This window comes from Phascolarctos cinereus, unplaced genomic scaffold (genome assembly GCF_003287225.1).
Source record: "Phascolarctos cinereus isolate Bilbo 61053 unplaced genomic scaffold, phaCin_HiC Scaffold_3;HRSCAF=262, whole genome shotgun sequence".
NCBI classification, from domain to species: domain Eukaryota; kingdom Metazoa; phylum Chordata; class Mammalia; order Diprotodontia; family Phascolarctidae; genus Phascolarctos; species Phascolarctos cinereus.
This window is the reverse complement of record NW_027555736.1, coordinates 89,870,920-89,897,918: the sequence shown is the minus strand read 5'-3', so window position 1 is coordinate 89,897,918 and position 26,999 is coordinate 89,870,920. Positions and strand designations below refer to the sequence as shown.

The 26,999-nt window shown below is 37.3% G+C and overlaps 1 protein-coding gene across 3 annotated transcripts; it reads right to left on the bottom strand.

Annotated features, from left to right (window-relative positions):
• Positions 1-1,302: 1,302 nt before the first annotated feature.
• SFXN4 (sideroflexin 4) lies at positions 1,303-26,407 on the bottom strand. Of its 3 annotated transcripts, XM_078151033.1 has the most exons (14): positions 26,256-26,407; positions 25,126-25,191; positions 21,988-22,059; positions 20,266-20,292; positions 20,120-20,174; positions 17,706-17,731; positions 15,953-16,006; positions 15,814-15,870; positions 15,632-15,697; positions 14,114-14,204; positions 9,243-9,358; positions 8,216-8,300; positions 5,972-6,036; positions 5,670-5,756 (listed from the first exon to the last, which is right to left on the bottom strand). In XM_078151033.1, the coding sequence occupies exons 1-13, from the start codon at positions 26,400-26,402 to the stop codon at positions 5,990-5,992; spliced, it is 909 nt and encodes a 302-aa protein (XP_078007159.1). In that variant the 5' UTR covers positions 26,403-26,407; the 3' UTR covers positions 5,670-5,756; positions 5,972-5,989. The 3 variants fall into 3 exon arrangements, with proteins under 3 accessions (XP_078007158.1, XP_078007160.1, XP_078007159.1); XM_078151032.1 differs by lacking the exons at positions 5,972-6,036; positions 8,216-8,300 and adding an exon at positions 1,303-2,048 and having other exon boundaries at positions 5,639-5,756; XM_078151034.1 differs by lacking the exon at positions 5,972-6,036 and having other exon boundaries at positions 5,640-5,756.
• Positions 26,408-26,999: the final 592 nt, after the last annotated feature.

The window sequence follows — 26,999 nt, the reverse complement described above, 5'->3', positions numbered from 1 at the left end:
TAAAGCATCATATAAATGTTGACTAATTCCCTTGTTTCTCTGAATTCCTTGACACGCATTCTTTCTTGTGGTGTGGCAATAGTCTGCTTCGTTCATTTACCACAATTTGTTCAGCCATTCTCCATCAATGGGCAGTCTGTTTTCAGTTTTTTACTATTGTAGAAAGTACTGCCATAAATATTTTGTTATACATGGGATACCTTCCTAAATCTTTGGCTTTTGGGGGGAGAGGACATATATATAGCAGTGGAATTGCTAGATCAAAGGGTATATGAACAGTTTAGTGATTTTTCTCACCTAATTCCAAATTATTTTTCATAAAGATTAGACCAATTCACAGTTGCACCAACAGTGTCATTAACATGCTTGTCTTATAGTTCCTTACCTCCAAACCTACTATTTCCATCTTTTATCATCTTACTTTGAATTGCATGAGAAAACCCTCTTTAAAATACACACACACACACACACACACACAATCAGTGTTCTCCTGGTGATACTGTGTGATTGTAAATCTTTGGAAGAATATAAGTTTGCAGCAATGACAATCTAGTTATAAAAAGTGGCATAAGGGCAGCTATTCAAGGAATGTGTGGTCTGAAATGAATGTAGGCTGGTTCTGTAGGAAAAGTGAAGGATACCAAATAGCTCAATTGCTATACTGGTACCCAGTAGATAGAAGAACTAGAAGATGACCTCCAGCACCCTGGGCAGGTCTTTCTGGAAGCTCTATGGAAGAACATGGACAAAAATAATATAGTATGAGAAGACATAGAAGGCTTGTAATCTGCACCATTATGTGAATCTCAGCACTGGCAAGGTCACTGATCTAATTAAGTATAAATACTGAAGAGAGAGAGAGAGTGTGTGTGTGTGTCACCCTGACCAAGAATACGCTGAACTGGTATGTTTTACCCAGTATAACTATAGCTCTAGATCTTCTTTATATAATGGAAAACTTTTTGAAGCTTCTCTTGTTTACCCGTAAAAGTTATCCCTCTGGATCATCAACTCTGTGTTTAAAATACTGACTTAAATAGAGTTCATCAGTTTGGCAAGGTCTCTGTTACATGATTTCACAAAAGACAATTTGTTCTATAGCATGAGTTGAGTACCCTTCTTTCCCAGAGAGAAGAAAACTGTTGCCTGTTTGGTTATTAGCTTGATGGGTGTTTGGTGTTTAAGCATATTGTTACATCTAATCTCAAGTCAAAATCATAATTTATAAAAAGGAAATTAATGCCATTAACAGTATGTCAGGGATGGTGAGCATTACTAATCTACTTTTCAAACACTGAACAATAGGTTTTATAAAAATTTTAATAAATAGTAATTTCAGAGGAGTATCTATAAAAAAAATTCCATCACAGGACAGGTACAACCTCTTGGGGGTTCAATGTGTAAAACTAAACAAATTCTCTCCTCTCCCCAACCCTGTGTTTTTTTTAAATATACATACATATAAACACACACACATATATCTCCCACCCAATGACAAAAATATACTAAATTTGTTTGACACAGTGATCTGATTCTGATTCCAGCCTCCCAAGTAAATGGAAACTGTGCTAGAGCCAAAAAATGATATTAAGTGCTGGCTGAGGATCCAGCTAAGGCAGAGCAACTTTGTTCTTTCCTTCAAGCTCTCTATTGGTGTAAAGTATCTTGATCAGCTAGGTCTCCAGACAGTGAATGAAAGTGACTTCCACAGCTCTTGAGGTTGATCCATATCTCAAAAAAGATTGCTATCTGTGACATACAAAGACCCTAAAGCTTCACTGTTATCAATTTCACAGAGAGAAAAGGCATAGACATATAAGCCTGGAATCTTGAGAAAATAGTATTTTAGGGGAGGGACTTTTTTGGGTACTCAGGTACAGGGTTGGTCTGCTCTAGCTTCCTTCTAATTCTAAGCCTCTGTGAATAAGTTCTGTGAGAAGACAAGCCATGTTGAAATTTCAAACTGGTCTTTAAAGTCCTCTGTTATAAAAGAGATCTGTTTCCTCTGTCAAGGACTGGATTTTTGGTTCTAGAGAGCTTCGCTGTATCTGAAAAACAAAGACAAATTAGTAAGATTTATGATATAGTTTCTTTGTTGCCCTAGAAATGGAGGTAAATAAGACAAAGCAAAACAACTTTGTTATTTTATAGAGATACTTTATTTCAAGCTTAGCCTTTTACAAGTCTCACAAAGACACCATGACAATGTTTTAAAACATACTAATTAAGATGCACATGAAAAAAAGTCCATCTTAAAGCTATATTAAATTTTTGGCCTTTTCATGTCTATTTGATAGTATACCATGCTATTAACTAGTATGTTTTAAAATGTCACAGTGTCTTTGAGAAAGAGTGTTCATCATTGTGAAAGACTAAACCTGAAATAGAGTATCGCTATAAAGAACAAGGTTTTTTTTTTTTTAAATCTCTACCTATATGCTCTATCTAGGATTCATTACTTCTAAAACTTATTAAAACTTTTTGGCTTATTTTCTTGTTCACATAAATATATTTTACACATTTATATATAAATAGCATGTATATTACATATACATTTATATTTCATGTTCCAAACAAGAGTTCACCAGTAAGATGGCAACCTGTATGTAGCTTCCCCTGTTATAGCCATCCAGGATCTTGGAAGTCAGGCTGCCCTCAAGTGTAAAGCAGTTTAGGTCACTGGCAAAGGCCTGACTGGCCACATCCTAGAGTTCCTGCATGGTCCCACAGTAAAGCAGAATTAAGTCTAGGTGCCCACGGTTTGGGGCAGTGTCTTGGGACAAAGATGACAGTGGTGGGCTTAGGTTCCCCCCAACCCCATCATTTATGTTCCTCTCTCAATGCACAGTTGCCATGAAACTCAACCACTGCATCCATTCCAGGGGTTGCCAATCCATGTTCTAGGCTGAAAACGTTTTGGGGGTCTATGAAATCAATGGCATGTCTGTTAGAGGCTGTATTAGGGGAGAACTGCTCAAGAAGCAGTGAGTGACTTCTAAGGAGGGACAGGGTCAAAAGAGAGAATAGAATAAATGGGGGGTGGGATAGGATTAAGGGAAATATACTTAGTTTTTTACATGACTACTATGGAAGTGTTTTGCATGACTACACACATATAACCTGTATTGAGTTGCTTGCCTTCCAAATGAGGGTGAGTGGGGAGGGAGGTAGGGAGAAAATTTGGAACCCAAAGTTTTTTGGTTTGGGGTTTTTTTTTTTTGGCAATTGGGGTTAAGTGACTTGCCCGGGGTTACACAGCTAGTAAGTATCAAGTATTTGGTCTGAGGCTGGATTTGAACTCAGGTCCTCTTGACTCCACAGCCAGTGCTCTATTCACTTCGCCACCTAGCTGCCCCCTGAAATAACTTTTTTAAAGCAGTATTTGTCTTTTTCTATAAAAATTGAGATGTAAGATTTCTACTTTTTTGAAATGAGTCTGCCCCGAAGGTCTCTAGTTTTTTAATGGACTAGATCCTAAAGAAGTCAGTGTGTGAAATGCAAAAGTACCCATCTTACAAAGAGGCTTTTATATCCAGAGGTAGTTAGGTAACATAGTGTATAGTGCGCTAGACTTGGAGACAGGAAGGTCTGAATTCGAATCCTGTCTCAAACACTTATTAGCTACCCTCAGCAAACCACTCCAGTCTTTCTCAATCTGTTTTCTCATCTGTAAAACAGGGATAATTATTGCATCTAATTCACAGTATTGTTGAGAGGATCAAATGAGATAATACGGGGTGTCTCAAAAAGTCTTGGTGCAGTTTAAAGCTATCAAAGCTTAAAGTATAGTATAAGTAAGACACTTTGTACACCTAAAGGTGCTATGTAAATCTGAGCTATTTTTATGGCAAAAAGTACTGGATCTGCCTTCCTTTGCCAGATAATCACTGACATTTACAGGGATAAGAGATAAGAGCTGCATTTAATTGGTATAGGGAACTTTCCAGGTAAGGAGACTCCCTCCAACAATGAAGGCTGGCTTCTTCTGGGCAACTTAGATGTCAGAGAATAGCCTAGAGCAAAGGGGTCACACCCATGGCCCCTGGGTGCATGTGGCCCACAATACTCCCAAGTGCGACCAAGCCAGATTAAAATGTGGTGCCTATCTGATTTTCATGTGCTGACATATTAAAAAAAATTGTAAACACATGTGGTTTTCTAGATCAATAGGCATCCTTATGCAACAAGAGGGGATTGACTTGCTTAAGTCCCATGTCTAGTTTATGTTGGAGATAAGACTTGAACCCAGGTGTTCCTGGTTCTGAGGACAGCTCTCTATCCACTACAACACAGCTGCCTCTCCCTTTTTCTCCCTCTCTACTTCTCCCTAACAGTCATGTATACATGCATATACATAAATGTATACACATATGCATACATATATGTATATACATATACACATACTACATATACACATGTCTCTATACTAATGCATTATATATTAAATTTACTATCTATAAATGTGCTTTATATACTTTACATGTACTTTAAATATACTTTAATAAAAGTACTCAATGTACTTTAAAGTTTTCAAAACACTTTACAGTATGTGATCTATTTGGTCATCAAGAGTCATGTGAGGTAAGCAGGTATCTTTACCCTGATTTTATAGATGAGGAAACTGAGGCTCAATCAATAAGCATTTATTACATATCTACTATGTGCCAGGAACTGATAAGTGCTGGGGATTCAAAGAAAAAAAAATGCAACAGGCTGAGAGAAGTTACTATGACTTGCTTACAGTTAAACACATAGAATGTGTCACAGATGGGCATCAAACTCAAGTCTCTTCTGGTTCCAAGTCCAGCACTCTTCACTATGCCACATGATCTCCCAGTAATGCTATATTTAAAAAGCCTCTTATGCCTATGCCTATGCCTATCCCCTAAAATGAGCACAGGAGCATCACAGACATATGCTTCCTCCCAAGAGTGTTAATAAATTCTGGCTTTCCTCTTATCCCCCATCCCCAATTTCACTTTGATGGTAGATATAAATGACATAACATTCAAGATCACCATAACACGATTTGCAGGGGGCTGCACTATGGAGGAACTGCTGTATCAAGCCTCTATTATGGTCTTCAGGGAATTAATGAATGTAATAATGACCAGGGGCAGCAAGATGGCACAGTGGATAGAGTGTAGGGTCTAGATCAGGAAAACTCATCTTCCTGAGTTCAAATCTGACCTCAGACACTTACTAGCTGTGTGACCCTGGCCTCTGTTTGCCTTAGTTTCCTCATTTGTAAAATAAGCTAGAGAAGGAAATAGTAAATTACTCTAGTGGTTTACTATCTTTGCCAAGAAAACTCCAAATGGAGTCATAAAGAGTTGGACATGACTGAAACAATTAAACAACATGAAGCAATGACTTGCAGGTATAGAAGATGGAAATGGAGGGAGAGATACCTAGGAAAGTCAAAGGAATTTAAGATGCCACACACTTATTCATTTTGAAGTTTCTGATTCCTTCAATTCAAATTAGCAAATATTTATTAAGCTCCTGGTATGTAGAAGGTCCCAAATTAATTGATAAGAAGACAATAATGAAATAAGATAATCTCTACTCTCCTGAGGCAGGACTCAAAAAAGGTTGAATTTAAGTGATTCTCATTAAATATTCAAAAGGGACTTACCTGTCCTGTCTGTGGAAACAGACAAAATGAAACTGGTACCATCAATCCCATTACCAGAAGAGTCACATTTAACTTCATGACCATCAGAAGCTTTGGATTTTGACGGACAAGGTTGGTCCTACGGAAAGAAAGTTATACCTCCTAAAGCTTGCTACAAAATTATATTAGCTTCTGAAGCAGGCATTTTACAGTCTGACATAATGATATCAGAGTCACTAGTTTTATCAACTTCATTGCTATTTTATTTGAGTCTGTTCCCATAGCCCCACCAAGCCCCACCAAATGATGTATACTGTGGTCCTAGAGTTATATTAGGTAACCCCATGTTCTGACCTGCTGCCTTCTTGTTGCTCATCTAGCAGATGTTGGGGAACACTTTCTCAACCAGAAGGCCCATCCTGAAGGAGAGGAGGAAGGATGCACTGGGTGGAGCTCCAAATAATGAGAACCAGCAGGTTGGATGTTTTTAAAAGGGTGTTGACTCATTAAAAAGGCAGAGTAGCCAAGGAAGGCACGGATATATCTCGGGTTTCTAGCTACATTCTTTTAGGGACAAACTTTAGTAGTCAGAGTATCAAAAAGTCCTTTTTCTCACATTTGTTTTTGATAAGGGAGGTAAGCCCGCCCATTGAGTCTGCTGGAGATCATGTGGTCTCCAAAGTGAGGACTAGGAGATGGTATGGGTATGTGGCGTGACTCCTGATCTCACCTCTAACTGCTAGTGCCTCCTTCCCAAACTACCTTGCATTGAACTACATTATATTTATTCTATTTATAGAGACACATTATATACATATATGTATATATACATATGTATATATAGATACATACATGCATATGTGTGTATATGTATATTGTCTTCTTAATTAAAATGCAAGTTTCCTGTGGCTGGGGATTATTTATTTTTTACATTTTTATCCCCAGTTCCTAACATAGTACCTGGTACACAGTAGGCATTTAATAAATGCTTGTTTATTAGTTGTTTTGTTTCTAACAAAACCACATCTACCCATATTCCCCAGCTCTTCTCCTACTCTGCCCCTCTCTTTATTGTGCAAGAACCCAAAATTCCCTCTCCTGAATCAGACATCAGCCCCTCAGGGCAAATATAAGCTAACTACTACATAGATGTCCACAGCAGCAGGTGGTGCAGGGAAAAATCTCACATCACACAAACACACACACACATACACCCCAACTCCCCTGGCACACACATTCCCTCCCCTCACCAGATGTCCTCATGGCTGCAGCAAGTGCCTCTCAAACAGTGGGCATTGATTAATGAGGAACTCTTTTCATCTTGAGTGGGACAAAGTAAATTATAGAGGATAATCTGTCCTGGATGGGTCATGGTTTTCATAACAATTCATTACATTATCTTCCTTCCAAACCCATCTCTCTTCCAAACTTCTTTGTTTCTGCTGAAGGCACCACCATCCTTCCAGGCACCAGGTTTACAATCTTCACATCATCCTCATTTCCTCACTCTCCCTCATTCCACACAGCTAACCTGCTGCCAGATTTCATTCTTTCTACATCCATGGACATCTCTTGCATATGACCCCTTTTCTCTATTCACTTAACCATCATCCTAGATCAGAGTCTTTTCATTTCTCAACTGGACTATTCCAAAAGCTCCTTAACTGGTCTCCTTGCTTCAAGTCTCTCCTCTTTCCAAATTATCCTTCACATTGCTGTCAAAATTATTTTCCTAAAATGCAGGCCTCACCATGTTGTCTCCTTACTCAATAAACTCAGTGTTCTCCTGCTGATTCTAAGATCAAATGTGATACCATCTTTATCTTTTCCTTATTAAATTTCTATTTTGTGTAAGTTTTATAATACATGTGTATTTTATAATACTTTAATTACCATATATACTTTGATATTATTTTATTTTTTATTTATATTTTATAATTTAATAATTATACTTTAAATACTACAATAATAATTTAAAATACAAGTGTAATTTATAAATAACACACACACATATTAGAGTATGTACTCAAAAATTTTTTACTGGTAGGGATGTATAATTGGAAAACTCTGGAGGACATTAATGTAATCTAAACTTATCATTTTACAATGAGGGAAGTGAGGTCAGAGAAAAGATGTTACTTGCTAAGACATCTAGGTGTGACAGAGATAGTGCAGTGATAGAGCCAGCATCCAAACCCAGGTGCTCTGTCTTGAAATCCATGGTTCTATATATTCACTATCTCCCCACTCTCCAACTTACTCATCCCAATTTTAACTGGTTTTGCTATTCTGAAAAACTGGGGAGGGGGAGAGGGAAAGGAGGAGGATGGTACTGAAATAACTTTTTTTTTTTAGCTAGGCAATGGGGTTAAGTGACTTGTCCAGGGTCCCACAGCTAGTAAGTACTATGTGTCTGAGGCTGGATTTGAACTCAGGTCCTCCTGAATCCAGGGCCGGTGCTCTATCCACTACACCACCTAGCTGCCCCCTGAAACAACTTTTTAAAAGTATATTTGTCTTTTTCTATAAAAATTGAGATGTAAGATTTCTACTTTTTTGAAATGAGTCTTACTTAGACAGCAGTGAGTTAGCTCTTACCTTTCCAAAAAGTATGAAAAGACACTTGAAAGAAGCATTGAAGTCCCAAAGAGCAAACCTCTAGACAATGCGTTTCTCCAACTGCCTAAAGAAAGTGCAAAGTAAAGTCAGGAAGCTATAAAATTTTAACACTATTCTAAAGTGACAAATTCGGGGGCAGCTAGGTGGTGCAATGGATAGAGCCCTGGCCTTGGAGTCAGGAGGACTTTTGAGTTCAAATTTGACCTCAGACACTTGACCCTTACTAGCTGTGTGACCCTGGGCAAGTCACTTAACCCCCATTGCCTCAGCAAAAAAATAAAGTGACAAATTTTAAGCATCAGATCCTCTATCTTTTTTCTTCCTCTAAAAACTTTTGGTTATAATGGTCACCACTAATTATAGCCTTCAAATATGAAAAACAAAATGCCTTTGTGAAATGAAGGCAAGAAAGGAACTACACCATAAATATTAAAGTTTAACCACAATGGTTAAAGCTCACAGCCTTCTCTTCAACAAAACCTTTTCAACACACACACACACACACACACACACACACACACACACACACACACAAATTCCTACCTAAGAAGCAGTAAGAAAACCCCCAGGGTCACTTGTCTTGGGAACTTCTTTCTAAAAGATTTACTTAGAAGAGAAGGTTGGGATCATTTAAGGTCCAAAAAGCTTCTAGTGGGATAGAGTTAAAATCTTCTCAATTTGAAGTACAAAAGAGAATAGGTAGAGAAATGCTACTGTTCCCCATCTATTGTGTTGGCCATCTAAACTAGCACTGCCTGATCTACCACAGCCTGGCACAATGCCAACTGTATTTGAAAAACAAAATCTCCTTGCACTCACAGAGATAAACATGACAATTATAATTCATATCAACCAAATATCAGAACACAAAATGCAAAGTAACATACTGGAGGAAGCCGGGAAGTGGATAAGAGGAGAAAGACTTCCTCTCTCTTCTCAAAAAAGAATATTCAGTCCTTTGCCTGAAGTGTTAGCAGATAGGAGAGCTCTACAATGGTCCACCTACCTTTGCCCCAGCTTCCTGTGACAATCCTACAACATTCCCATTCTTGTCCATGACTCGAATTCCATTCTGGTACTCATGGCTTCTGCTCACCACCACATTAAATGTACTTAAAAAGGCTGTAGTATTCAAAAGCAAAATAAAACATGGAGATTGCTTTCTAGTCAGCTAAATTTACCTGGGACATAATTTTGTCACACTTAGAACATGTCAAAATATTCCAAACAGAGATTTGCAGCAGGAATAACTAAATCTACACTCTGGCCAACCTAAGAATTCAATGAAATAACTATTTAATTTTCTTATGTTGCTTGTGTTTCCAGTCAACTGAAATATTTATCTTTTTATCAACCTTAGCTATACTGCAAATTAAGTCATTGCTAAAGAGAAAGAAAAATCTCTGAAGGACTGACAAAACACTTAAAATATGAGGGAGGCTGAATATTACCCATATCCTCCACCTCCCATGGAAAATCCATGGGATTTCTTTTAAAAATATGAATTTAGAGAGGATTCTGGGAAGATGGAGGAATAGGTTAGAAAACTTTCAGTTCTCCAAATTTCCTAGACAAAAAGAGACAGAACCTTGCCTCAGAGAGAACATAAAGCAGTGGAAATAACAAGTTAGGGTTAAGTAGTTGTTCTCCTAAGACAACTTGAGAAGACTCCCCCACACCCACACCCCATCCCATCCCCACCCCACCCCAGTAAAGACCTGACCTCCTGGGAAGGAGGTTAAGCCTGAATGAAGTGCAAATACCTTCAGGCTGACTCTGCAGAATCAACAACGAGCCCTGGAGGCACCTGGGCTGGGTGGCAGCCTCAGCCTTAGAAACTGTCATTTCACCAATTGTGGGGGAGGGGAGGTAAGGGGGGGAGTCTGATGGCTGAGGAGGAGAAGATTGAAGGCCCTTCCACTGTCGAGGGATGCCAAGCACAGCTGTGCTGACCAGACACATCCCAGGCTGCAGCTGCTGGGACAAGGCGCTAGCACACACCTGCTGAGTGTAGCTGTTGGCTGTGGGCACTTGAAGGAGAGCAGAGTCCCTGGTTTCAGTTCCAGGGCAGAGAGGACAGATGTAGTTTGCAGCCACCAGAGGGACTGCAGGGAACAAGATCATCTGCCAGACAGTGTGGCTAGGAGTGGAAAGCTCAAGGCTGGGCCCTGAGACAGTAAAGAAGAACTGGAAACTTGGGGCATTGTTCCCCATGCCTCTGGACTCTAACTTGATTACACTAATAGCTGCTTAAAAAACAACAACAACAACAAAGTGAAAATAAAAATGAATAAGCAAAGGAGAAAGAAACCAACCATAGATAGCTACAATGAGGATAGAGAAGATCTGGGTTCATATTCGGAGGAAGATAATGGATCAAAAAAAGTCATTCCTAGGGGCAGCTAGGTGGTGCAGGGGATAGAGCACCAGCCCTGGAGTCATGAAGACCTGAGTTCAAATCTGGCCTCAGACACATGACACTTATTAGCTGTGTGACTCTGGGCAAGTCACTTAACCCCATTGCCTAGCAAAATACAGAAAAAAGTCACTTCTTTAAATGTCAAATGGTCCCAAGCACAAAAAGAGTTCTTGGAGGAACTTAAAAGAAACTTTAGAAATCAAATAAAAGAGATCAAGGAAAAATTAGAAAAAAAAATTGAGCAATCCAAGAAAATTATGAAAAGAATTACTTGAAATATACAACCAAAAACTTAAGGAAGAAAATAATTCCTTGAAAACTAGAATTGGGCAAAAGCAAGCTAAAGACATTCTAAGACATCGAGAAATAATAAAATCAAAAGAATAAAAAAAATAGAAGAGAATGGGAAACATCTCAACAGAAAAAGAACTGATCTGTAAAACAGATAAAGGAGAAATAATATAAGAACAGTTGGACTACCTGAAAATTATGATTAAAAACAGAATCTTGTTGTAATATTACAAGAAATTATCAAGGAAAATTGGCCTGAAGTTCTAGAACAAGAAGGCAAAGCAGAAATAGAAAAAATCCACCATCACTACTTGAAAGAGATCCCAGGAGGAAAACTTACAGGAATATCAAAGTTTAAAAGCTCCCAGTTTCAAGGAGAAAATATTAAGAAAGGAAATAATAAGGAAGCAACCAGAAAAAAAAAACCAATTTAAATATCATGGAGCCACAATAAGAATTACACAAGACCTAGCAGCTACTATATTGAAGGACTGTAGGTCTTAGAATACTATATTTTGCAGAGCAAAATGGCTAGGGTTACAACCAAGGGTAACTTACCCAGCAAAGTTAACTATAATCCTAATTGAAAAAAAAAAGGATATTTAATGAACTGAAAGACTCTCAGGCATTTGTGACAAAAACAACAGAACTTAAGGGCAAATTCAACATATAACATCCAAGAAAAACATAAGGTAAACATTAAAGACCAATTATAAGAGACTCAATGAGATCAAATTGCTTACTTCTTATATGTAAAAATATTATCAGTACTCTTATGACTGTCATTATTTTGGTAGTTTGAGAAAAAGGCTTGGGCTGAGCTGTATATGAGGAAGTGATTAAAACATAAAACTGTAGGGAGAGATAAAAAGGAATAATTATCTTATACAAATGAGGCATAAAAGGAAAAACTGATACAGAAGAAGCTAGTGGAGAGGGGCGGCTAGTGATGGAATCTTACTCTCATTGGGAAAGAGGGAACAACATATATATCCAGAAAAGTGTAACAGTCTTCTAAATACAGAAGGAAATCAGAGGGCAAAGGGATAGGGTGGGGGGAGAGGATAAGGGAGAGACTCTTGGAGGGGTGGGTAAGAATAGAAAGGCAAAGTAGCAGGTAGAAGTAAAGCATAGGTGTGAGGAGGGATAGGAATAAGGTGAGGAGGACAGTAAGGAAAAATAGGAAGAAGGAAAATAAACAACAAGTAATTATAACTTAGAATGTGAATGGGATGAATTTGCCTATAAAATGGAAACTGATAGTAGATTAAAAATTTGAATTCAACAGTATGTTGCTTTCAGGAAATGCTATAAAAATGAGTGATACACACAAAGATAAAATAAAGGTCAAGAGTAGGATTTATTATGTAAAAAGTGCAAGGGTAGTAATCATGATCTCAGACAAAGTTAAAGCTACAACAGTTTTAATCAAAAGAGAAAAATAGGGAAACTACACTATGTGTCAGCAATATTATTTAATATTGTTTTAGACCATTTAAAATAGCTAGACAATGTAAAATACTTGAGAGTACCTGCCAAAACAGACACAGGAACTATATGAACATAAACATAAAATACTTTTCATACAAATAAAATCAGATCTAAATAATTGAAGTAACATTTATTGTTCATGGGTAAGTAAGGCCAATAAAATGACAATTTTATCTAACTAATCTATTTATTCAACGCCATCTCAATTAAATTGCTGAAAAATTATTTTACTGAATTAGAATAAATAATAACAAAGTTCATATGGAAGAACAAAAGTTCAGGGACTTCAAAGAAAACATGGAAAATAAGATGCAAAGGAAGTAGGTTTAGCAGTATCAGACCTTAAACTATATTATAAGGTGAGAGCATTGTTGAAGTATAAAATGGATAATTTTGATTATTTTAAATTAAAATTTTCTTGTATAAATAAAACCCATGCAGCCAAGTATAGAAGGAATACAGAAAATTGGGGGAAAACTTTCATAGACAATCTCTCAGATAGGATGTGGTTGGGTTGGAATATTGCTGTAGTGTAGGAATGATGAGTTGCTTGATTTAGAAAAACATGGGAAAACTTGGACTTATAAAAGAAGGTGCTATCCACCTTCAGAGAAACAGATGACAAGTAGAAGTAAGTGTAGTATGGTCTTACATATATATGTGTGTGTGTATTTGTATGTTTATAGATATCTGTGTATATATATATCCACATTTAATTGTTGCCTTCTTTTGGATGGGCAGATGAGGGAGGGGGGAAAATTAAGTAAAAAGTGCATAGCAAAAAACAAAAAAAACCCTACAAGAAAGCAAAGAAAAGCTGAGCAGCTTTGAAAACAATGTGTAGTATTTATTATATAGGTTTTCTTGAAATGGAAATGTATCGTTTTATATTGAATCCTTTGTGCTGTGTACATGGCAATGTTTTTCTTCTTTTCTTGTTTTGTATTTAAGTTTAAAATAAATAATAAAATTTATCAAAAAACAGAATTTAAAAAATTTTTGAGGCATTTTTTACACCATAATTACTTCCCAATATATTGCTGCCCACCCAAAGAGCCTTCCTTTTTAACAAAGAAATCCTACTTAGCAAAACTAACCAACACAGTCACTCTAACTGACAGTCTATGTGACTTTCTGCTCTAGTACCCCTAGGAAGGAAGTGTGTTTTACCTGTTCTCTGAAACCAAGATTATAGGATCATAGAGATAGAGCTGGGAGGGACCTAAGAGGCATCAACCAGTCCAACAGCTTCATTTTATAAATGTGAAACCTAAGGCTTAGATGATATGCCCCAAACCAGACAGGTGATAAGTAGCAGAGCTGAGATTTGCTTGGTCATTGCATTTAAAATTTATATGATCAAAAAGTGGGAGTCGGGTTAGAGAAGCAAGATATTTTCTTTCTACTATGATGTTGTGCAAAGTGGTGAAAGAGAAATAGCCCATAAAACATTTACAATCTGAAAGTAGGAAATGAATACAATCTGGGATCTGAACAGGCAGGATATAAAAGGTAGCTTTGTTCTGAGGTCCTTCAAGATCAGGCACAATATAGATAGGAATGGAGTGAACTATCTGTGCAAAGGAATAGGGAGGAAGATGTGTCTCTTTTCATGATGACCCAAGGTAGGTAAAAACGAGCCCACTGCTGTATGTTTCCAGTTCTCATCTACTTACCCAGAAAGGGGATAGGCAATATTTTGGTAACAACATCCTGAACAGCAGATCCTTTTAATGTGTATCGATTCATCAACAAAAGAGGGGATATCTAGGAAACCAGAGAAGAAATATTAAGTCATTATAATTTGACGTACATTTATAATGTACCTACTCTGTACAGAATGTTGTGGTAGGTATGAGAAGAGTTACGAAGCTGAATAATATACAGTCCCTGCTCTCAGGGGCCTTACAGGTCTAGTGTGGATAGAGTTGGGAGAGGGATTTAGCACATACACAAATAATTACAATACAAAACAGAGCTTGATAAATGGAGAAGCAAAACACAGAGTGCTGTATGAGATTTGAGGAAGGAAGGCTCATCTTGGTAGAGGGGTCAGGGTCACTACTAGAGGTTATATTCAATTGGCACTGAAAATTAACTGCACACTTAGCTAGCCTATTTCAACATAGAAGCCATGTGTGAAGCCAGTTGGTTAGGATACTGGTGGAAACATTAGAATTATAATGTGATCATCCTATAATTGAACTATTGACTTGGATGTAAAGACCAAGATTTCAAACAAGACAATGGATAAAACAGTAAAGTACTAGATAAATTTGAATTATTAATATTGATTGTGATTTATGACTTCAGGAGTTCTGAGAAATGATAACAATGACATTGAATTTGTTTTTCTGGTTTCAATGCAGATTTGGAATTTATATTTTATTGTACAATTTAATTTTAAATTCCTTTCCCAGGGTCACACAGTCAGCATGAGTCTGAAGTAGGATCAGTTTTTTCTGCCTCCAAGGCCAATTCTCTGTCCCCTATGCTCTCTTGTCTCTCTCTTATAATATTTCTGAGATTATAAATTGCATAACAGTTACTGAACTACAATAATAGAGGGAGTTTGCCCCTAGAGAGTGCCCTATGTTAATGAAATCACAGAGGAAAAAATAAATTAATCTTACCTACATATGTTTAGAATGCTCTCATATAGTAAAGAGAAAAGCTGCAATTATGATTTTATGTGTGTGTAGAAAATAAGGACCAAACATTTGTGTAAAAAGTTCAATTATGACTAAATATTTTATATTTTTATTATTAATTCATAGTTTTCAAATGAATTAAATGAACCTAATTTCCCAACTGATAAAAATTTCCCCCAAGTACAAAGGAAGCTACCAAATCAATCCCAAAGGTGATATTTTCCCTAACCACAATTTTTTCTTTTTCAGTCCAGACCGGTGATTTCATTCATGTAGGGAATTTTCTATGTGAAACCTTCTTCTTCTGATGCATATTGGCAACTGAGAAGTTAAATGATTTGCCCAAAAGCACAACGTTAATATATGTACGAGTCAGGTCTTTTGGACTTCATTACCTCTTGCAACTCTGGCATAATGTAAGAATATTATTTAAGCTGTCTAGAGATAAACATCATGATAAATATGAAGAATTATGTCAGTTTTACATAAACATCTGGTTTGAGAAATCAGAATGTGATTCAATGGGTCTTAAAAAATACCTACTCCAAAAAATGTTGTAGAAATAATTGTAGTCATCCCAAGAAGTTGTTGTTCAAGAGAGTATTTTGCCTAAAGGGAAAAAAAAATCAAATTACACATTTAGTGGATCACTTATTCATTATTTGTGGATTATAATAAATTCCCTAAGGGATGATGCAAAAATAAGAGGTTAATTGCTTACTTACATGAATTACATTTCCATTTGTTATGCTGAATTCAGTATTATATGCATGGATGAAAAACTGCAGGAAATAATGTAGAGGTATTATTTTTTAATTCAAGCATAAAATCATTTACTGATCATAAAATAGAAACAGCTGTTACCTGAGGGAAAAGAGCAGCCTTTATTCCTTTATATTTTTGCAGAAATAGGAATACCTTGCATGAGGGAAACAAATGGAAAAGTGAGTTCCTTTTACTAAACCCTGCTTACCTCAGCTCGTACATGGACCAGACAGTAAGGGGTGCATTGACATTGTACTGTACTGGAAAGAACAAAGATTTGCAGTGAGAAGACTTGGGCGCAGGATTTTACTGCCTGTGTGACTTTAACTTCTCTGGCCTTAGTTTCCTCACCTGTAAAATGAGGGAATGGACTAGATGACCTTGGGTTCCTTCAGCAATTCAATTCAACAAGCATAGTGTCTATGTTCCAGGAATTGAACTAGCCTTAGCAGTTTAAAAGCAAAACCAAAAATAGTCCCTGCCCTCGAGGAGCTTACAGTCTACTTTTAGCGCTAAGTTCTATGATCAATCTATAATTTGATGTGGCTGAGTAGATTCAGAAGGACACTAGGATAGGGCAAGGTGAGTAAAACAGAATGGAAGACTAACCAACAAATGATATTTATTAAGCATCTCCAATGAGCAAGACAGTGTGCTAGGCACTGTAGGAGAGAAAATGAACAGCACTGTCTCTGCCCTCAAGGTATTTAAGTCTAGTTGAAGAAATGTTAGTCAATAATTGATAAACATTTATTATGCACCTATTATGTGCCAGGTACTGTGCTAAACACAGTGTTTATTATATAAACATAAAAGATAACTAGCAATATACACATAAAGTTAGAGTTGGAAAGGTCTTTGTAACACATGAGGAAACTGTGGTCCCAGAGTGAGACTGTGACTTATACCAGAACAAACAGAGAACAGCAGAAACAGGGCCTAAACCTCAGGTCGCCTCAGTTCTAAGATAAGCTTCTTTCCATTATACCATAATTGCCTCTTAGAAATTATCAAACTAGATAACAAGTCTTTTTTTTCCTACATATTTTAAAATTTTATTTTTAACATTCACTTTTAAAAATTTCAAATTCCAAATTCCCTCCCTCTTGCCCCTCCCCCATCCCTTGAGAAGACAAGCAATAAGATACTGATTATACATGTGAGGTCATGTAAAATATATTTTTATATTAGACATGTTGAAAAAAAAGCAAGAAAAATAAAGTGAAAAAAGTATGCTTCAATCTGCACTTAGAATTCATCAGTTCTCCCTCTGGAAGTAGACAGCATTTTTCATCATGGGTCTTTAGGAATTATTTTATATCATTGTCTTGATTAGAGTAGTTAAGTCTTTCACAAGTGATCATCTTTATAGTTTTGCTGTTACTGTGTGCAATGGTCTCCTGGTTCTGCTCACTTCACTTTGCATCAGTTCAGATAAGACTTCCCAAAATGAAATCATCCTGCTCATCATTTCTTCTAGCACAACGGTATTCCATCACATTCATATACCACAACTTATTCAGCCATTCTCCAACTGATGGACATCCCCTCAATTTCCAATTTTTTGCCACCACAAAAACAGCTGCTATAAATAATTTTGTACATACGGGTTCTTTTCCCTTTTCTTTGATCTCTTTGGGATACAGAGATGATAGGGATATTGCTAGGTCAAAGGACATGCAAAGTTTTATAGCCTTTTGGGCATAGTTCCACATTGTTATCGAGAATGAATGGATCAAGATAACTAGTAATATCTTTCTATTTGCCAATGTGAAAATAAATAGTATGTGGGAATAATTAAAAATTATGCACAATGATGATATCTTTAAAATGTCTATTTTTGGCTACTTACCAAAGGTCCGGTAATAGGCAAGAAAGCTAATGAAGAAGAAAAGGATCATTAGTATAGGCCAAATGCTTTGTAATTAATCGATCATATAAAGGAAAAGTGTGGGAAAGAATAATGAACCTAAAAAAACTTTTATTTCTACCTTGGTTACAATTTTTTTTTCTAAAATCATTGAACATTCAATAGAATTTTGGAGCTGGAATGATCATTGGGGATAATTTAATTCAACGCTTTCATTTTACAGAAGAATATTATGTGACAGTAGACATAAAGTAGTTCATAAGCATTAAAGTGCTATATACAGGGAAGGTATTAGCATCGTTATTATTACACCCTGCTGCCTTTGGACTAGTAGGAGTCCACTTTCATTTTCCTAACTAAGTCCAGTAAAATGAAAACAATGGAATCATTTTGATGATTCAGGATCTGGCAGTACCTCATGGTTATCATTCTGAACTGACCCCATAATGGTTGGTGTGAAGAAAGTACTTTGCAAACCTTAAAGCGCTTTCTAGAAATAAGCTATTTTTATCTCATTCTTCTCATTGTTTTTGAGGGGGCTCAAGGAGAAACAAACTTAGGACAGGTTACTATCCTGCTATTATTCTTTTCTATTTAATATGCTATGGACTATTGTACAGGTGGGTAAGATAAGTGGCTCTTTTGACTTATTAGGCTCACTAAAAGTGTCCTTGGTACAGTTTCAGTAGCAGGCAGGATAACAGGGATGAAAGGCACTTCCTTTGTTCTAGATTTTAATTTCTTATGCCTGGTCTCTATGGTTTGAAAACTTTTTGTCCCATGTAGCTTGGGATTTTGGTATGCTGATACTCACTAAAAACAATGTTCCTAAATTTTTATTGGTCAATGTGATGTCTGGGCAATTGTGAGCAACTGTTCAGTTTGTGATAAAGGTCTGTGCCCACTACAGGTTATTCGTTGAGTTTTCCAGTATATTTTTAGGTCTGTGTTTGTAGTATGTGAGTTTATTTATCTAATCAAGGGTGGAGAACCTGTACCCTCGAGGCTAGTGGCCTCGAGGGCACAAGTTCCCCACCCCTCAGTCTGTTATCGTTCTTGGTTATTCATCTCATTCTCATCTTTTTCATTATTAAAGTTGAGAAAGAAATGATACTGGGAGAAACAAAGTGATATACTACCTTTTTTTTTTGGCTAGGCAAATATGGTTAAGTGACTTGCTCAGGGTCACATAGCTAGTGAGTGTTTTGTGTCTGAGGCTGGATTTGAACTCAGGTCCTCCTGAATCTAGGTCTGGTGCTCTATCCACTGTGCCACCTAGCTGCCCATTTTTACATTTTATAATTTTTTAAACATTTATAATATTCTCTGGACTATTACACATGTGGATAAAAAAATTATGGTTTTTTAAAAAATTAGATAGAAGTATTAGAATGTATGCTCATATAATTATCATCATTATTACTATTATTGTTTAGAAGAACAAGTAAGCTAATCACAACAAACAAGCTGATGAAGCACTTACTATTAATACTGCTAATGAAAATATAATTTAACAAAGAATTTTATTAAAAATATTTCTTTTTAGGATATTCTTAGAGAAACTCTGATGTGGAGGAATAATAAACCTTTTACCACCTAGTAACAGAGGAAAAAATGCAAAAAAAGAAAACCCCTTGATTATAAGTACTCTGGAACAACCAAACTCAGTAAAAGTTTTAATTTTATATTTTTGTAAAAGAGCCAGAATTTGTCTTAAGCTATCTAAGTCTCCATCTAAAGGTTTTACTTAAATTATGGTCCTTAAGTCTTAAGTCCTATGGTTCTTAAGTCTTTGTTTGTTTGTTTGTTTGTTTGTGGGGTTTTTTTTGGTACGGTCCTTAAGTCTTAAGAGGAAAGTTCCCAGCAATGTTAAATTGTTGCTTTTGAGAAGGCAACTCTGAGATGGATGAGATGAGACTCTTGCTAATAAAATGTTTTAGACAAAGGCCTAAGATGAGTGCAGATTATTCCCAATAAGTTATACAGGTGTAAAAAATATTCAATGAGAATTAGTATTTGTCGTTGTTAATACAGGAATTATATTAATACATTATGTAATATATCTATATGTCATTATTACATCATTTATTATTAAGTCTTAATTATGTTAATGTATCAAAGCCAAATGCAGATTCTCATTGAACATTTTAGTACACATACAGACACACACACACACACACATACACACACATAGATGCACACATGCTATTTTCTGTATGCCAAATATCCCCAGGTCCCCCAACTATTCCCATGGTTACCAGCCCCCTCCTTATAAATCCTTCTTAAGAAGGAAATGAAAATTAGGTGGGCAAAGTTTTTTGTTTTTAATTTTATATAGGATTCAGTGCTTGCAACAAGACTTTTGAACATCTGCTGAGGAACTCTAACCAACTCACCTGCAGGCCTAAATAACATAGGAATTACACTCCCAGTATCAGGATGCACTGTTGCCTTTAAGAGAACAAAGAATTAAATGTTTTTTCTCTGAAAGAAGTTATAACAATTACAAAGATTATGTCAGTAAAGCTTTTCTTAAACTTACCAGGCTCTGTTTCCAGGCTTTCTGTATCTAACCCAATGAGAAAAAAAAAAATTAGTTTTATCTTTTTAAAGACATAGTCCCTTTCCAGTCTTCTCTCTTGGCATTTTTGCTACAGTCTCAATAACTGGCTGCCTTTTGCCCTCCTCAGAGATAAGAAAGGAGTCTTTTTTTTTTCTGTTGCGTTCAAAGGAGTCAAAATCAAAGGCAAAAGCATAGTTTGAGCAAAGCAACAGGATCAGAATGTAATAAACCATTCTTTCCAAAGAGAAAAGGAAGAGCTACAGCTAATAATTCTTAAGCCCAGTCCATATTTAGTTGGTAATGGGGTTTCTTTTGCGGGGGGGGAATAAACTCTGGAACACTGACCTGGGAGAAGGGGATAGAAGTCTATCCGTTCTACTGAGGGAAAGTGGAGTTTATTAGTTGGGGGAGGGATGGAGATGGGAGTATTTCTATCTGCTAGCTCATTATTATAATTTATTATTTTTGGCAACTAGTTTTCAAGCTCAGTTGTTTCAACAGTGCTAAAAGAGTGTAAGTATTGTTAACATCATCTTTATGTTCATGCCCAGGACCAAAGCTTTTGATCACCTAATTCTAGTTTTGGCTCTCTTGTACAGCAGACAGGAACAGTATTCATAGCTGATTTTAAAAAAATGATAAATGTCTTGCAAATTATATGTACCTAATAAATTTTGTTGGATTAAATTTTAAATGGTGTCTGTGTTTATTTCTATAAAAAGGCAAATATCAAGTTTTTAGGTAGGAGTATAGTTTATTATAACACTATATCATTGAAGAAATCATATTTGACTTTGGTTTACAGGACATTTTTCAGGAATGGAAATCTTTTCAAACTTTAAGGACTGCCTATATTCTCTCTTTTTAAAAAATTAATTAATTTATTTTTAGTTTTCAACATTCGCTTCCATAAGATTTTGAGTTTAAAATTTTCTCCCTCTCCCTCTCCTACCACCTCCCCAAGATGGCGCACAATCTGATATAGGCTCTATTTATGCAAATGTATTACGCATATTTTTCCATTATTCATGACGTAAAGAACAATTAGAACTAAAGGGAGGAACCACGAGAATGAAGCAGTAAAACAAAACAACAAAGGAAAAGGAGAGCAAATAGAATGCTTCCATTTGCATTCAGACTCCATAGTTCTTTCTCTGGATGTGGGTAGCAATTTCCATCATGAGTCTTTTGAAGTTGTCTTAGATCCTTGCATTGCTGTGAAGAGCCAGGACTGCCTATATTCTCAATCAAGTTTGCCTCTGACTTAAAGGGAGTGCTCTATGTATAGGTGGTCACCACAAAAAAGAGTAATGGCAATTGCAAGTACTGTTCCACATGTCCATAGATGAGCGCTAGTCGCTTGTAGTAAGAGAGAAGTTTCATTTAGTTTTAAAACTGAAATATTTTTTTTTGGTGAGGCAATTGGGGTTAAGTGACTTGCCTAGTGTCACACAGCTAGTGTTAAATGTCTGATGCCGGATTTGAACTTGGGTCCTCCTGACTCCAGGGCTAGTGCTCTACCCACTGCACTACCTAGCCGCCTCTAAAACTGAGATATTTTAATAAATAAGACATTAAAAACATGATGCCTTCATCATTATCTATAGATCAAACCTCAATCAGATATAGTATTCAGAGAGATGCCCATGGTTACCTTGACTCGGTGATTTCCAGGTTTTTGACACATAGGCTACTACATACCTTTTGGTCCTCTGTATGATCTTTAGGTGTCTGTTCACTCCTTAACAGTTCTCTTGCAGCTTTTATTTTTTCCTAATTTAAGAAATAACAATATCAAACAATTATGTCCATTATATTCCATATATTTCAAACATCATAAGATCACAGATAGTTAAAACTGGAAGGGTTACTTAGGGTTCACCTAGTTGTCCCAGGGCAGCTCAAATTTAATATATCCAAAACACAACTTTATTATCTTTCCTCCACAGACCCACTCCCTTTCCTATTTCTGTAAAGGACAATCCCTTTTGTTATTACCTAGCTTCTCACCTCATAATTCTCTTCAATTCTTCCTTCTTCCCAATATACTGATTTTATTCCCACTATATCACTCGAATCCAATTCCCTCTGTCCAGTCACATGATCAGAGTATAGGCCCTCAGCAACTCTCACCTGGATTACTGCAATAGATTCTAATCCTTCTCCTCTCCAATCCATCATCTACACAGCTGCCATTAAAATTTTTAAAAATATATTTTTATTTCATTAAATATTTCCCAGTTATATTTTTGTAATATATTTTATTTTGTTAAATATTTCCCAATTATGTGTAAAAAGAATTTTAACATTCATTTCTAAAAATTATGAGTTCAAATTTTCTCCCTCCCTCACCCTTTGAGAAGCCAGGCAATAGATCAATGCAATAGACCAATGCAAATGCATGAAGATGGGAGATTAATACATGTGAAGTCATGCAAAACATATTTCCATATTAGCCACGTCACAAAAGAAAACACTTCACAAAACCCCCAAGAAAAATAAATTGAAAAAAGTATGCCTCAATTTGCACTCAGGTCGTTAGTGCTCTGTCTGGAGGTAGACAGCATTTTTCATCATGAATCCTTTGGAACTGTCTTAGATCATTGTCTTGATCTGAGGAGCTAAGTCTTTCACGCTGATGATCTTTATAATATTGCTGTTATTGTATATAATGTTTTCCTGGTTCTGCTCATTTCACTTTGCATCAGTTCATATAAGACTTCCAAGGTCTTTCTGGAGCCATCCTGCTCATTTTTTCTTATAGCACTCTAATAGTTTTCCATCACAGTCATATAGCACAACTTGTTCAGCCATTTCCCAATTGATGGGCATCTTCTCAATTTCCAATTCTTTGCCACCACAAAAACAGCTGCTATAAATATTTGTTTTTGTACAAATAGGTCCTTTTCCTCTTTCTTTGATCTCTTTGGGATACACAGTTGCCAAACTGATATTACTAATGCATGGCTTTGTCTATGCCACTCTTTTGCTCACAAAGTTTCAGTGGCTTCCCATTGCCTCCGGGATAAAATAAAACCATTGGCTATTGGAAGCCCAGACCTCTTTTACATTATAACTCCTCATATATACTATGCTTTGACCAAACTGGTCTATTTGCTGTTACCCATGGACAACATTCCATCTCCTTCACAGGCTGATCTTTCCCACGCTTGTAATGATTTCCCTTCTTACGACTATCTTTTAGGATCCCCTCTCTTTTAAGCCTTAGCTCATGCTGCCTCCTACACAAAGCCTTTCTTGTTCCCCCCAGTTGTTATGTTTTCTCCATAAATTAATTTGAATTTACTTTGTACATATTTTGTAGTCTATTTGTGTACATTTTGTTCTCCATATTTCTCTCTCCATCCCCACCCCCCCCACCTTCTGGGGGCCTGGTTGTAAGTTCCTTGAGGGTAGGGACTATTTTCATCTTTTTTTTGGGGGGGTACTGTATCTCAACACCTAATATGGTAGCTGGCACATATTAGGCAATTAATGAATGCTTGTGGACTCAGTGGTGCCACTGATATGCACATACCCCTTTCTGGGAGAAAGGTCTCATGTACACCAAAATATTGATAGCAGTACATTTTGTGGCAGTACATAACTGGAAACAAAGTAGACCCATTGATCTGGGGAATGGCTAAACAAATTGTGGTATATGAATAGACTGGAATATTAATTTGTCATATGGAACAATGAATATGAGAATTTCAGAGAAGCATGAGAATGCTTATATGAAGTGATACAGAATGATGCAGAAGCAGGAAAATAACATATATGACTATGACAATGTACATAGAAAGAACAAAAACTCAACACGGAATATGGTTATGACCACTATTGTTTCTACAGAAGAGAAAGTTCACTTCCCTTCCTTCTTTAGAGATGCAGGTCTACAAATAAGCCACATTTCACATTCTTTCAGACTCATTTGATGTGTTATTTTAGTTTTGCTGAAGTGCTTTTTTTTCTCTTTTTTTCCCCCTTTGTTATAAAAGATATCTTGCTGGGCATTGAGGGAGAATATATTTGGAAAATAAAAAAGATGTAAAAACAAAAGAAACTAACATGCCTTATAAATCTACCCAGTCACCTTTCTACCTATCTTTTTTTTTTCTTCAGTATTTTTTGGGTCGCCTTTAGCAAGCTGTTGACTTGTTTTTCATGATTTTTCTTGCATCACTCTCATTTCTCTTCCCAGTTTTTCCTCTACTTCTCTTACTTGTTCTCAAAATCCTTTTTGAGCTCTTCCATGGCCTGGGACTGATTCATATTTTTCTTGGAGGCTTTGGATGTAGGTTTTTTTTTTAAAATAAGGTATACCCATTGATGGACATTCCAATCATGAGTTTCATCCTACCAAATCTTGGTGATACATGCAATCAACTTTGCCAATTTCAGTAGAACCTCTAGCTCATCTTTCTTGTTGCCCAAATTTTATGCAACTGCATTTAGACATTTGAAGCTATGGGTTTGACCACTGGCTGCTTTCTTGAATTTTGCCTCTTTTAATTGTCTGGGTGTCTGAACAGCTACTCTTATTACATTGCATCTACTCTCTATGGCATCTGGTTTGGTATATACATGCATTCAATTTCCTTCTTTCCCCTCCCCAATGGATAAAATAGAAAGAGTTGTCCAGTTGTTATTTCCTGTTTTTTGTCCAACAATCTAAACGCCTCAGTCTGGCAAGCTAATGCTAAGATAAATAAAAGTACAATAAAAGTATTTTTTAGAATTGGAAACAAATGTATCCTGTGGTGTCAGCTGGGCTTGAAGGTAATTGTTATTAAATCTTAACACAAAGGTATAGCTTTGAATTAAGAAAATACTTACATGAGAGAGCAGTACATTTGCTGGGTCTAGTATGTCAAGCCAGTGAAGAAATCTTTGGACAAAAGACTACAAACAAACAACAAACAAAAACAACAAACAAATCAAAACAAAAAACATTAGAAAAGTATGGTAAAAATAATAGCCAACATTTACATAGTGCCTACTATTGGCCAAGCACATTACAAATATTAGCTCATTTGATCCTCACAACAATCCTGAAGGTAGTTGTTACTGTTACCCCTATTTTACAGAAGAAAAAACTGAGACAAATAGGTTAAGTGACCTGTCCCCTAATGGTCCTGATTCCAACCCCAGAGCTGTATCCACTGTATCACCTAACTGCCCAGATGCCGTTAATAGCATTAGAAAATGAGCAGATGGAGATATTTCTTGATTACTGTCGAATGTCTAAGCTGAAGTGCCTGGACTGTGTGCGTGGATGGCATGATCAAGGTCAGAGAGAGCCTCAAGGATCCCACTGGAAGTCTGGAAGCAAAGAAGGAGTTTTTTCCTTATCTCCTTGATCTCCAAGCTAATACTAATGCTTACTTCGCAGAAGGTAGCATCTGGGAGTAAATCCTAAGGGGGCAGAAAAAGAGGAAATCCCCAACATCCTAAGATAAAGGATTTACTAGAGAAGGGTGATGGTGTACCCAGCTGAGTCTAGAAGAGGCTCTGTCACAGATGACATTCAGAACTGGACGTTGTGAGTTTTAAAGCCACCTAGTCCAATCTCATTTACAGATGAGGAAACTGAGGTCCAAAAAGAAGGCTCTAATTTGCACAAGGCTGATAAATGACAAAGCCAGGGTTCAAATCCAGGATCTATCGCTACAAATCGAGTACTCTTTCCATACGACCATGCTTGGGAGGGGCTTCTAAAACATTTACTGGTCCTTTCTCCAAATGGGTTGGCCCAAGCCTTAGCCTGTCTTGCGCACTCAGAGGATGAGGTACTCCCTCCCCTACCCCCCACAAATTCCTGACTTGAGCTGGTGTTGACTCAAGGCGAGCAAGGGAAGCTGGGTGCCCTTGAGGCTGGCCCCTAATGGGTCCTCTAATGCAAACTGCACAGGGACAGGGGTGACGGCCCCTCTGCATGCACCACTCTTTCCCGTCGACAATCCCACCCTGTCCCGGCTCGGCATCTGCTCTGTACTTGGCTTTCTCGGATCCAGAAGTGCAAGTTCGGTTCCATGAGCGGATTCCTCAGATCGCTGGGCAGCCGGCGCCGGAAGGCTCGGTGGTGAGCACGGAAGAAGGAGGGCTGTCCCCATGAAGCCCGGCCCCTTCCCTTCCCTTGGTGGAGGAGGTGTGGCTCACATAGCTGCCCAGGGCTTCATTCCAATTCCCCATTCGGCTTAGTGGCTACTGCTCCAGTTTGGGCAGAGAGACCGGAAGGAGTGACTTGCAACCTTTATGCCTGAGGGCAAATTCTGAAACTGATAACATCCACTTGCTTTTCTATTCTACATCTCAGTACTCTTTCCACGTCTGGTCGTTGCTACTCTACTCAAAGCTGCCCTAAGCCACTGGGCTGGGAGGCCCCCTCAGCTCACCTACTCCATCCCCCCAAAATATGCAATAGTGATTGTACAGCCTCTGCTTTAAAACCTCGTCCCCCAAAAGGCAGCCCGGTTCCATACCCTCTGTTTGGATATCAGAGTTTGAGCAAGAGGGACGCTGGGCTCCATCCTGTCCCTAGTGCAAAGGTAGGAAATTTCAAGGGAGTGGATAGCACCTTCCTAGAAGTGATTGTTCCTCTTAGGGCTCTGGTGGCTGCTCGAAGGCCTCATCCACCTGTGCCCTGGCTCCCCTCCCCAACCCTGCCCCTGCACTGTCCCCTTCCACTTTTCCCCTCCCAGGAGGTAAAG

Bases quoted from the DNA above. Each gene is read 5' to 3' on its own strand.
- SFXN4 (XM_078151032.1), bottom strand. From the start codon at position 26,402: ATGGGGACAGCCCTCCTTCTTCCGTGCTCACCACCGAGCCTTCCGGCG. The intron at 22,060-25,125 runs GTAAGTATTTTC...TTCTTAAATTAG, and splicing joins CAAATGTACTGCTCTCTCAT to GAAAAAATAAAAGCTGCAAG. The intron at 5,757-9,242 runs GTAGGTGGACCA...TTCTTTCCGTAG, and splicing joins CACAGGAAGCTGGGGCAAAG to GACCAACCTTGTCCGTCAAA.